This window comes from Equus quagga, chromosome 16, assembly GCF_021613505.1.
Source record: "Equus quagga isolate Etosha38 chromosome 16, UCLA_HA_Equagga_1.0, whole genome shotgun sequence".
Lineage (NCBI taxonomy): Eukaryota > Metazoa > Chordata > Mammalia > Perissodactyla > Equidae > Equus > Equus quagga.
Genome location: NC_060282.1, coordinates 64002242 through 64015744, shown reverse-complemented (window position 1 = coordinate 64015744; position 13503 = coordinate 64002242). Strand labels below are relative to the sequence as shown.

Genomic DNA, 13503 nt, shown 5'->3' with positions numbered 1-13503 from the left:
AGAAGGCAATGAAATATTACGAAAATATTATGAAAGAGTTGCTAGAGAAAAAAACGTTTAACTCGAATTTCTGAAGGCAGAAGCACACAACCTCCTCCAGCGCCAGAACCCTGGGACTTGTAGTCGGGAAAGTACGACGCCGCCGCAGCTGGAATCAAGTTTCCTTGTTTACAGTGTAGTGGACGGAGGGTCGTTTGGGCCAATTCAGTGTTTCTGGGTTCTCATTGGGCTCTTCTGTTCAATACTTGGGGCATTTCCCTAGGTCACCAATGAACGCTTTAGTCTAAGAAAGCCTTTTCGGATTGGATGTCTTATCCTCGCGTTGGGATGATATCAGCCAATGAGAGGGCAGAACCGACGGAGGTGGCGGGGTCATGGAAGAGAGCGTTTCCCCGCCAGCGCCCTCGCTCTTTGGCTTGTAGAGTTAGTCCGGTCGTTTGCTGTCGCCGAGGTCGCTGCTGGGAACAGAGGGACCCGTTTCGTGTCTCCTTGGTCCCTCCACCTCATCCATTGTTGTGGCCCTGATGGTGCGGCCGGCTCTGGACTCCTAAAGCTCTGGCGCGGTATGTAGGGTCCAGGGGCGGCAGACAAAGCGGTGGAGCCCGGAAGGCCGCGGAAAGCGGCCCCTGCACCAAGTCGGCGAATCGGCCTGGGCGGGGGCGCTCGGCCTGCTTCCTTGTCAGGACCCGGCAGTGCGTCCCGCCAGACGCTTTAAAGCGTCCTGCTCCCATGTCTGCTGTGAAAATGTTAGATTTGTTCACTTCCTCTCCTTCCCCTGCAGTCTGGTTTTTACGAGCCCTAGCAGCATTAATGGATGTCATGTCACTTCATCTCTCCAGGTTGTTCTTTGGTAACCTTCTATTAGTTTTGTGCACCTGCATGTCTGTTACGAGTAGGAGGTCACGATTCTGTTTGTCTTCGTTCAAGAGAGACCACTGTTTACATCTCTGTATTTAAGAAACTGCTCTTGGGGGGCATTCATGCTGTTAGCAGCAGCTTTCGTGGTAATGTACTGCTGTGTTAGGGACGTGCAGAACATACCCCATCACCTGGCAGAAGAGAAGTCCCCATAGGATCAAGTGTTCTTGTTTGGTAATTGCTGGTGCTCTATTATATCATCTTAAGTTCTTATTTTCTTTGATCCGGACAACCACTCAGGATTATTATATGAGGAAACTGAGACTCAAAGGAGGTAATCGAGCCTCTCAAAGAGTTACAGTTAGTTACTGATAAGGGAAAAGCCATATTCGATCTCACTTCTTATGTTATTTTTTAGAAACTAGCTTAACTGAGTATGGATTTAGGTTGTGTGTGTACCCTCCGCAGCAATTAGTATATGAGAGCTAAATACTTCTTTGAGTTGAATGGTAAATCTTGGCTGAAAGAAAAGAAAATCTTTTAGACATCTCCCTAATTACAGATGTTTCACATCTGTTCCCTAGCTTCTCAAAGTGTGGTTCCCTGACCAGCAGTACAGCTCTCACTTGGCAGCTTGTTGGAAATGCAGAATCTCAGGTCTCGCCCCACCTACTGAATCAGTCTGAATTTTAACAAGATCTCTTAAGTGATCAGAGAATGCTCGTTAAAAATTGGGGAGGATTGTTTGTCTTATAATGATTTGTCCACATTGAGCTAAACAAAAAGAGAAAATAAAAGATATGCAGTATATCCATTTGTGTTCTAATGAGACTGGAACTATAAAGACAAGGAGAAAGTGTTTTTTTCACATTTTCCTTATTTGCTAGTTAGGCTGTGATTTTTATTCTTTAATTAAATATATCTGTATTGGCAATTTTAGCTTTGTAGCCAAAAATCTTAAAATAGGCATGAATATTTAAATAGTAATTCAAAACTAACTTGTAAGACACGTGCTCGTCTTAAAAAGGCTGAGACAAAAGAGATGTTAGAAACTACTGCTGACAATTAAATTTCAGGAACTTTCTGTTTACTCTCGCACAGTTTGCACAAATTCCCCACCATAATTTTCCCCCACAGTTTTGTTCCATTGGTCTAGAGCTTCCAGTCAACTTCTTTGGAAGGAGCGGGTAGATTTACTACTGCTAATGGTTTTTCCAATTTATTAATTTGGTTATCTGGTAGTAAAACTGAACCCTAGTCCCAAATTCAGTTACCCTCATGTTGTTCAGTAGTTAAAGACAGTATCTTGTAGAGTTTTAATGTTGAGGGTTTCATTCAGATGTTCATAGCCATGTTAAAAGGACATGCATTTATAGACCAACATAAAGTTTTAATGGCTCTTATTTGCACCAGGAATCTCCTGGTGTACTTATTAAAGATAAGTCTTGGCCTCTACTGCCAAGAATTCCTTTTTAAGTCTGGAGTTGGGGCTGGAATCTGCATTTTAAAAATAATCCCAGCTTATTTGGAAATAGGCTATCCAGGTCCACACCTTGGCGTTAGTATTTTATATGAAAAATGCAGCTAGAAAGTAAGCTTATTTTCTTTTGACCTAATGCAGTACTCATTGTAGAAGAAGGGAAGAGAAGAGAGGGTTTTTCTTTCTTTTTTTTAACTTACATTATGGTTCTTTGTTGCTATAAAACTTCACAGATCAGTGAATTTAAAAAGTTATTTAAAAATTATTTTGAGGTCTGCCAAATTTGGTAATAAGAGAGGGTAGGATAGAATGAATACCAAAATACATCATTTAAAAACCTTTTTCTGAGGCCCGCCCAGTAGCATAGTGCTTAAGTTTGCCCCCTCTGCTTTGGTGGTTTGGGGTTCACTGGTTCAGATCCCAGGCGCAGACGTGTGCGCTGCTTATCAAGCTGTGCTGTGGCAGGTGTCCCACATATAAAGCAGAAGAAGATGGGCACAGATGTTAGCTCAGGGCCAACCTTCCTCAGCAAAAAGAGGAGGATTGGCAGTGGATGTTAGCACAGGGCTGGACTTCCTCAAAAAAACCCCCAACAAAATAAAACCTTTTTCCTATGAAGGCTAACATTTTTATCAAACAACTTATGTGTGAGAAATTGATAGAATTAACACAAAAACACTTAAATGTATCTAATACATGAATTGGGGTTAAAATTCTAACTTTTACTTACATGTTCCCATTTTCTCAACTGTTTCATACCTATCTTATAAAATCTGTTGTGTGAACTCTGCAGTCCAGTCATTTCACAGGATTTAGGCAATTCTCAGATGTCAAGAATATTAAAATAAGGAAAATGAACTCTTAACACTGAGGTGTTCTCTCCTGAAGTTTTATATAAAAACTCACCTGATTTAGGGGGCAGATCACAGTTTCTGCCCGCTTTTCTTGCCTTATTTAAGTGTCATAGGAATTGCAACGCTTGACTGCACCTGCTGCCTCTGCTTGTTATGGTAGGATCTTTGATGCCTTGTGGTATTCCCAGCCTTTTCCCAGGCAGATCCTGATTTGAGTCCTCTCATCAGTGGGCTTTGAAGATTAGAAGTTTTAACTGTTTTGACTTTGTTCATCTCGAAGGAACAGGAAGGCCATAACTTTTTCAGAGTCATTCTCACTGAATAGTTCTCTGAGGACTCCTTCGATGACAATGGAGCGCTCCAGTTCTAAGGCCCATGTTGTATGCAAAAAGCCAACACCCAGAGTATCTGGTTCTTAACTATGACTCGACTTGGTCCTTTGAGCCAGTAATTTGTTCTGCAGGTTCCATTCTGGGTAGGATTTGTGCTGATGACAGCACGGAAAGTTCATGGTAAGCTGGTTTGTAAACAGGGATATTCAGGGTGTTGATAATAGAGGCACCTAAGAGGCAACAGGCCCTCAAACCTTTTAGTCTTATCTCTGTGTATTCAGTCTATTACTTTTTTTTTTGTTGCCATAGTAACTATAATATTTTCATTTTGAGAAAATTTCCTGCCAAATACTATCCTTATAAAACCCTGTTTTCTTAGTCCTTTATTTTGCATTTGCTTGCAGACTTAAAAAGTTTAACTGTTAATTTGATATATTTTATCTGGAATATTATTTTTTTTGGGCATATGGTATAAGTTAAAGATCCTTAGCAGTGGTTTTAAAATTGCTTAGAAGTTATTCAGTACCATTTATTGAATAATCTTAACTATTTTTCCTTGATTTTTGACTCTGTATAATGTATACCTATCATTTATTGAACATGTGTTATGTGCCAGAACTAGTCTAAGTCTTTTATGTGTATTGTCATTTCATTTGGACAGAATACCATTTGCTAGCTGCTGTAATTGACCCCATTTTATGGATGAAGAAACTGAGACAAAGAGTTTAAGTGATTGCCTAAAATCACACTTACCACATGGTGGAACCTGCTTTCTTACAGTATTGAATGTGTAAATAGTTTTCCTGGGAGTAGTATCTTTTTTTTTTTTTTGAGGAAGATTAGCCCTGAGCTAACATCTCCTGCCAATCCTCCTCTTTTTGCCGAGGAAGACTGGCCCTGAGCTAACATCCATGCCCATCTTCCTCTACTTTATATGTGGGATGCCTGCCACAGCATGGCTTGACAAGCAGTGTGTAGGTCGGCACCCAGGATCCAAACTGGTGAACCCTGGGCTGCTGAAGCGAAACATGGGAACTTCACGACTGAGCTACTGGGCTGGCCCCGGTAGTATCTTTCTCTCTCTCTCTAGCCACCCCCGCCACCCAACCACCAGTATTACTGCTTTACTCTTTATAACTGTATATTTCAATACATGGTAAGGCCAGTTCTTGTTTATTACCTTTTCCCCCAAAATAACTTTAAGACCCTTTCTGGATTTATAATTTTGTCCCCATCCACCCTCCCTTAGTTGGCATTGCTGTTGAAGTTAGCATGAAACTTGCTAATTTGTGGGAAGTATTTATACCTTTATATTCTTCCAAATAAGGAACGTATTGTGTAACTTTATAATTGAAGTTATTATTTTGAACTTTCTGCTCATATGAAGATTATTCCTTGATGTTTTGTTTCTTTGGCTTTTGTATGTTTAGTGTGTTACGTTTTCTAGAATATCTGGTTTACTGTTGTGGGAAAAGGCTATGCTGAATTTAAAAGGACTGTACGTGAAGTGGAAAGGCTGCTGACCAGTTTAGGAGATAGTAAGATTTTAGCCCAGTTCTCTACTAACTAGCTTTTGTCACCTTTGGCAAGTTATTTGACTTCTCTGTGACTGCTTATCTGTGAAATGAATTACCTCAAATTCTGTTTCCTCGTTCTGAATATGGCCCACTCAGAGATGGACAGGTGTGCTTAGAGTCAGTTCAGATTCAGTGTGATTATCTTAAGCTCCACTGGCGTGAGGTTTATTTGTTCACAGCCTTCTTTGACTCCCTCCCTTTTCCTGGGAGATTTGATCTCTTGGAGACCCAGTATGCTGGGTTTTGTTCCTAGATGAATAAGAAAAAAAGCTGTCAGCAAGCCGCTTTTCCCTGAAGCACTTGTCTTAGGCTCCAGAAATGTTCTAGAGGAGAAAAGCACTGGCAGTGTTACAGTGTGAGAAGTGTAGCGAAGGTTACAAGCTTGAACTGTAAAGATCTTGTTTATTGTGACTTTAGTGTTAAAATATGTATTGCTAAAAAGAAATTTATTGGAATATTGAAGATGACATATGTTCTTTAAACATTGTGCACACATAAATAACTTGATTTTTTTTTAGTCAGCTTCTTATGTTCATTTTACTTAAACTGTGGAATTGCCAATTCTTAAGTTCTTGTGTGATTTGGGTTCATCTGTTTCTTTCCAAAGGTGTTGTAATCCTGGTTGTTTAATAAATGTCATAACGTATCTCAGCAGCCTAGAACTAATTTTGCAAACCATTTCTACAGAATTTAAGGAGATTTTGTTCATGTGTATGGCATAGAAGATGAATTCTTCCTCCTCCACCATGAATGAAGAACCTGATGCTCTCTCGGTAGTTAACCAGCTCCGGGATCTCGCAGCAGATCCGTTAAATAGAAGAGCCATTGTCCAGGATCAAGGATGTCTGCCTGGCCTTATTTTATTTATGGACCATCCCAACCCCCCTGTTGTCCACTCAGCTTTGCTCGTAAGTTGCCTTTAGTAATTTCAATCTCAGTGTCATAATTTTGTATTAGGAGAATTTGAAAAAGTGTTAGATGACGTGGTAAAAAAAATTAAAAGTCACTCCAGAGCAAATAATAGTAAGTCTCCATTTCTATATGTGAAAACATTTATCTGTGTGCATAGTCCTTTTACATAAATGGTAGCATACTATATCGTTTTTATTGTTTGACATGAATGGTAGCATACTACATGCATGGAATGTTCTGCAACTTACTTTTTTCACTTAACAAGAAATCTTAAGGATTATATCATATGTAACAGCTGTATTAAGATGTAAATCACGTACCATACAATTCACCTATTTAAAATGTACAATTCAGTGGTTTTTAGTATATTGTATATTCATAGAGTTGTGCAACCATCACCACAATCAATTTTAGAACATTTTCATCACGTCAGAAAGAAACTGTAGTCTTCACCCATTGCTCTCCAATCCTCCACCCCTTTCCCTAAGCAGCCACTACTTTCTCTTTCTATTTGCCTATTGTGACAAAAATGCCTATTTTTTGTATAAACAGAATCATATAATATGTGGTATTTATGACTGATTTCTTTCACTGAGCATAATGTTTTCAAGGATCATCCACATTGTAACATGGATCAGTACTCCATATTATGGCTGAATAATATTTTGCTGTGTGGATATGCCACATTTTGTTTATCCCTTCATCAGTAGATGGACATGGCACTTGTTTTAATATTAAGAAAAGGAGAGGAAAAGAGAAAAATATACAAGAACATAGCTAATAATGCAAAAGGAACTACCATGTTCCGAGAAATATGGGGGCTAGAGAAACATGTTGAAGAACAAGACAAGACAATCGGGCAAATCTAGAATGTGGTAATTTCTGGAGAACAAACAGTCCGGTTCTATGAACAATATATTGCATTAAAAAGGAAGACCGTTTATTGGGGTTAAATAGTTGGGGTGGAGGAGAGGGATAGCAGTAACCATTAGAGATTAAAAAAGAGACTTAAGGGTTGGATCAGCCGGGTGTAATAAATATGTGGACCTGACCTGGATCCTGATTTGACCAAATCAACCATAAACCTATTTTCAGATAGCTTGAAATGAATATGGATCAGATAGTAGATGATATTAAAAGACGATTATTACTTTTGTAGAGTATTAATAGTATTAACATTAATTTGAAAAAACACATTAATTTCTTAGAGCTGTACTGATGTATTTACAAATGAAATTATATGTTTCCTGAGATGTGCTGTAAACTGCTCCAGTGTGGTTACCAGTGGGGGAGATAGATGAAACAAGATTGTCAAGTGGTTGATAATTGTTGAAGCTGAATGATGGGTACATGGAGGTCACCACACATTTTCTCTGCTTTTGTGTCTTCTGAAATTGTCATAACAGGAAGTTTAAAAGAAAATTAATATAATAGAAAATTTTAAACTCATTGTCCTTTACTTAGGGACCTATGATAAATTCCCGTTTAGGCTAATTTCACAAATTCATACAGAAAAGTAATATAGGCTTTTCCTTTTTGAAAATCAAACTTCATAATACAAATTTCCTATTTTATCTTCATAGACTGAAGCTTAATAGGCAAAACAGACACTGATATGAGTGAACAGTAGTAACAAATGGGAAAATTTGCATGGACCCTACTTTTGGTTCTGTTTCACTAAGAATTGCCATAAGGATGAGAAGAGAGAGGGTGTTGGTCTTTAGGTAGGGACTTGGGATTGAAGGAAGTTTGTTTTGTTTTGGTTTTTAAGTAGACTAACTTGAACCTGTTTAAATTCAGAAGGCAAGGAGCTGCTCGAGTGGGAGAGGTTTGAGGAGAAGGCTCTCATAGTTAGAGAGAATGGGAAAGGTTGCTACCTGAGGAGAACGGTGAGATTGTTCACAGCGTTGAGGGGCTGATTAGCGTAGTAACACTGAATTGACAGGATACTTACGGCTTAGGAAACTCCTTTCTCACCCCGCCTCAGGCCTGTTATAGGCCCTGGGAGTGAAATAGTTGGATTTGCTCAGGGTTGATTCTTGGCCAGGTAAGTTGGACAGAACAACTATTGAAGGGAGTTTAGGATTTTGGCAAGAGGGTGGTTGAAATGACAGACTGTAGACGCTAGGCCGAATAGGAAGGGAAGTCAAGTCATGGAGGCACAGAGCTAAGGAGAAAGAGGGATCAGTGGGTGAAAGTTCCCAGTGAGGTTGAAGAACAGGTGTGGTGTTTTTAATTTCATTTTATTTTCACTGTTGGCTTATTAGCTGTACTCTTGTTTTTATTTTAATTTTTTAACAATTTGCTTTAGGTTTACAATATGCATCTTTAACTTATCACAGTCCACATTTGGATAAATCATACACTTCACGTAGAGTGTAAGAATCACACAACAATATATTTCCATTTCCTCCTCTCATCCTACTTTTTGTCATACATTTTACTTTCACATATGTTAAAAAATCTACCGTTTTTTTTGCTTTAAACATTTATCTTTTAAAGAGATTAAAAAATTTGAAGATCAAATGTATTTTTTATTTATCCACATATTTACCATTTCTGGTGTTCTTCATTCCTTAATATAGATTCACATCTCTACTGGTTCCTTTTTTTCCTGCCTGAAGAACTTTAACATATTTTGTAATGCAGGTTTGCTAGTGGCCTTTTTTCCAGTACTTTAAAAGATGTTGTTCCTTTGCCTGGCTCATATGATTTCTAATAAGAAGACTGCTCTATTTCTTGTATTTCTTCCTCTCCAAATAATCCCTCTTTCTGGCTTCTTTTGTGACTCTCTCCCTTGGTTTGAGTAAATGATTATGATGTCCTTGATATGGATGGTTTTCTTTGTGTTCTGTTTTTGTTCTTGTTTTGCTTGGGATTTGTTGAGTTTCTTGGATCTGTGGGTTTATAGTTTTCATCAATTTTGGTAAACTGTCATCTATTGTTTTTTCAAGTTTTTTCTGTCACCTCCCTCTCACTACTCTCCTGGGTTTCCAGTTACGTGTATGTTGGATACTTCATGTTGTCCCACAGGTCACTGTTGCTCTGCTCCTTTTGTTTCTTTTAAGTCTTTATTCCTCCCTCTCTGTGCTTCATTTTGGGTATTTTTCTTTTTTTTTTTTTTGAGGAAGATTAGCCCTGAGCTAACATCTGTTGCCAGTCCTCCTCTTTTTCTTGCTGAGGAAGACTGGCCCTGAGCTAACATCTGTGCCCATCTTCTTCTACTTTATGTGTGGGATGCCTGCCACAGCATGACTTGGCAAGCTGTGCGTAGGTCCACATCTGGGATCTGAACCAGCAAACCCCAGGCCGCGAAAACGGAACTTGTAAACTTAACCACTGTGCTACTGGGCCGGCCCCTTCGGTAGTTTCTATTGCTACATTTTCAAGTTCCCTGATCTCTTTTTCTGTAGTGTCTGTTCTGCTATTAATCCATGCAGTGCGCTTTTCATTTCAGGTATTATGTTTTTGTCCTCTAGAAGTTGCATTTGGGTCTTTTCGTTAGATCTTCCATGTCTTTCCTCACCATGCTCATGTTTTCCTACTCATCCTTGAGCATATGGAGCATATTCATAATAGCTGTTTTAAAGCCTTATTTTCTAATTCCATATCTCTCATATCTTGGTTGGTTCTATTGATTTTTTCCTCTTGGTTATGGGTCATAATTTCCTGCTTCTCATGACTGATAATTTTTAATCACATGGCAGACATTACAAATGTGATGGTTTTGGGTTTTTGGTATCCCTATAAATATTCTTAAACTTTGTTCTGGGTGGCATTTAAGTTACTTGGGATCAGTTTGATTCTTTCAAGACTGACTTTTAGATTTTGTAGAGTGAATTCAAAGCAGCCTGTATTCCATAGTATCATCTCAGGTTTGATGATTTGCTAGAATGGCTCACAGAACTCGGGAAGCCGCTTTACTTACATTTACCAGTTTATTATAAAGGATACAAGTGAACAGGTACATAGGTCTGGAAGGGTCCTGAGTGCAGGAACTTTGTGGAGTTGGAGCGTCCCACCCTCCAGGCAAGTGGATGTATTTACCAGTTCGGAAGCTCTGGATCTTGTAATTCAAGAATTTTTATACAGCTCAATCTCCAGCCCCCTCTGCCCCCCAGGTCAGTGGATGGGGCTGATAGTTCCCACCCTCTAATCACTTGATGTTTCTAGTGACCAGCCCCATACCTGGGCTGTTTAGGGACCCCAGCCTCACTTGCTTCTTTCACATAAACTCAGTTGTGATCAAAAGGGCCTCCTTATGAACAATAACAGACACTCTGATCGCTCAGAAAATTCCAAGGGTGTTAGGAACTCTGTGCCAGGTTCTGGACAAAACCCAAACATTTATTTTTTTTTTATACTGTACTGCCCCAACCTCCCCAACTCTGATCTCTGCCTCCCTGACTGCAAGACCCCTGGGCTCCATTCGGGCTCCCTCTGCCTGTGCTGCAGTCTGGAAACTGCCTCCAGAGCAGTAAGATGGGGCACTTGTCAGCCCCATCTCATCATTTCTCTTCTCTGAGGGATTACAATCTTTTGCTTCCTCTTGTCCAGGGTGTTTAATATATGTTGTCCTGTTTGTTAGTTTTTTATGGAGGGAGGGCAGTTTCCATGGCAGTTAATACTTTGTGGGCTGAAGTGAAAATCAAGGTAGGATGAAAGGTACGCTTTTATTGCAGAAGGGATAGGAGATTGTAGTCAGAGAGAGGTGGTTGAATTTGCGATTTCATAGATTTTTGGTAATGACCAGGCGCTTTGAAAATGTAGTGTAGAGGACCAGTAGAAAATGTGTAAGTCAGTGGACTGAGATGGCAGAGTTTCGGATGGTGTATTTCACAGAGGTATTCTCCTGAGAACCAGGTACCCGAGCCTTCAGTGAATAATGAGAGGTTAGGAGGTCTGTAGAACAGCTAGATGAAAACCCTAAAGAATCGGCAGGTGAAGGAAATACTTGCAAAAATGTACTTTAAATCTTAAGAGGAAAGCACCCTAGAAAAATTAAACTCACATAATAGAAATTTGTGAGAGTGAGTTCATCTTTTGCTTTTCAGTAGAAAAAGACATTTTAGAGGTGAATTGTAAAACTAAAGCAGTTCATTCCATAAGGTGATTGTGTGTTTTGTACCCCTCAGCAGTTTATTTTAATTAATATGTAAAAAGCATCTAGGGAAATGATGGCTATTGGGACTACTTCCTGAAATTAATAAATGGAATATAGTTCCCTGTATCCTGTCAAGATAAAAATAAAACCAGAACAATCTGATTTTAACCTTGCAGATAAGTTAGGAACCTTCATTTCAAAGAGCAGATTCAGCTACTTCAGCTCAAAGGATCTCTTCTCTCCTTGGGGACTGCTCTGATTATCACATTTAAAGAAGAGCTTCTAAGCACTTGAAAACCAGTTGATTCTAAAAACAAAAACCTGTTTGTCTCTCTTTTTTCTCTTGCAGTAAGTTAGTAGTGGGTTTAATTTTGAATGGTCTGGACATGTGAATTAACCTATTACTGTTCCTGCTGTAGGCTCTTCGATACTTGGCAGAATGCCGTGCTAACAGAGAAAAGATGAAAGGAGAGCTGGGTATGATGTTAAGCTTGCAAAATGTTATACAGAAGTAAGTACGGTAGATAATGTCTCTTAATGCAGTAGAAAAATGATCTTGGTTAAACGTTATACTGATTGTTAATATGTAATTTTACTAAAATTTTTATTCTAACATAAAGGCATACTTTTGTGGGTTATCTATCTGAAAATGTTCTGATGGTCAATGTTCTGATTATTCTTAAACATTGATATTAGTAATACCTTATGAAAATGCTCAAATTTCTTTAAAATGTTGATACACATTGTACTTACGAATAATTTTTTTAAAAAGAGAAAAATCCTGTCTCATAGGCTAAGTTTTGTAGAGTGTATAGAAATTGATTTGCCAGCAGAGCAGCACAGGGGACTAGTCGTGTTTGAGAATATGCAGCACTGTAGTACACAGTTGTTTTGTTACTTCATCCTAGTCTTACTCAGAAGAACCTTCATCAGAATGATGGCCAAAAAGGGCTTTTGGTGAGATTTTCCTGAGCATCATTGAGAGGTCTCTCAGAGACTACGGCCATTTAATTTGAATTCTAGCAAATGGGTGGTTTTTAATTAAACCTTTTTCTTACTAAGATTTTCATATTCATTGTCGCATTTTGTTATTTACAACTTTTCGAGGTAGATTTGACAGTTAACAGTTTTATGGGTGAGGAAAATACAGAGAGGCCAAGTTGCTTATCTGTAGTCCTTCAGCTGTGTTGCTTCTGGAGATAATCTGGTTTTGCTCCTTTCTCAGGCCTTGCTGGTTTCCTTGTAGAAGGCCAGAAATTGAAGATTAAGTGTGTTGATATTTCCACTGTGTCTGGAAGCAAAAAAGCTGTGCTTTCTGAGGCTTTATCTTAGTTTACTTTGTATCTTGATCTTATATGAGGTGTGGCTGCCTTTAAAATTATAATAACTAGCCATTCAATTTATTTGATTTTTAAAATTTATCTTGCAGATTTTTTGGCTTGAGTGATCACAAAAGTTCTTCTGTAATTCCCAAACACTGCAAGTTACATTGTATCAGTGGAGAATCATCTAAACTGACATCCAGGGCAGTGGGGTTCTTTTCTTAGTGTTCTTGGTTTCTGGATAAATTTTATTTTATTATTATTAATCTTGTTTTTTAGAGATTTCTTAAATATTTGTTCTTATGGGGTTACCTACCTGATGGTGATACGAAACTCTTGATCTCAAGTGTGCTTTTCCCAGTAAGCCAATCACTGAGACACTGGTGCTTGGAGGTAGAGAAAGGTTTATTCAAATAGGTTCTTTCAAATCCTCCTTAACAAAACAAGAAAGCAGGGAGTTCTATAGAGCTAAGGGGCTAGGAGGAGAAGTTTTGGAGAAACGAAAGGGGAAATCTGTGTTTCTTTCACTCCTGATAAGCTCTTGGGCAGTCAGACTTCTGGGCATCAGCAGCGGCTGGGGTCTGCTTATCTGGTGATTGTAACTTCATTAAAGGCATTCTTTTTCTTCTGCAAAATAAGCTCATAAATCTTTGTGATGCTTGAGTCACCCCTCTGGTTAAACAAGAAAACAGCAAGTTAACAAGATTAACTTCTTTTCATCTGTGTCTGTGTTGGGAACAAGGTCTAAGGATAATCATGTTCTTAGTGAGAATTTACAGTAACCCTCAGGTACCTGGCTTCAATAGGATAGTTCTTTGGTACCTTGATCTTTGATAATGACAGCATAGAGATTGAAGTTTTTTTCTTGTTTTTATTCAGTTGATCAGTTAGGAATAAATAACAGAAATATTGACTGCTCTCAGTTGTGTTAATCGTTGCCTATAGTTTGACGTCAATTCTATTAGTACAAATTTGGATTGTAGTTCTGACTTCAGACTGGTAATCTTTTGACCCTCAAAATCCTTATCTATAAGCCTGTAGTAACACTGCAAAGTACTTGAGGA

At 38.7% G+C, this 13503-nt stretch overlaps 1 protein-coding gene across 1 annotated transcript in view; it reads left to right on the top strand.

Annotated features, from left to right (window-relative positions):
* Positions 1-371: 371 nt before the first annotated feature.
* ARMC1 (armadillo repeat containing 1) overlaps positions 372-13503 on the top strand; it is a 36693-nt gene continuing 23561 nt past the window's right edge. Inside the window, exons 1-3 of the mRNA XM_046642408.1 lie at positions 372-563; positions 5789-6009; positions 11537-11628. Of these exons, the coding sequence (XP_046498364.1) occupies positions 5827-6009; positions 11537-11628 (275 nt within the window). The 5' untranslated portion in view covers positions 372-563; positions 5789-5826. The remainder of the gene's footprint in view (positions 564-5788; positions 6010-11536; positions 11629-13503) is intronic.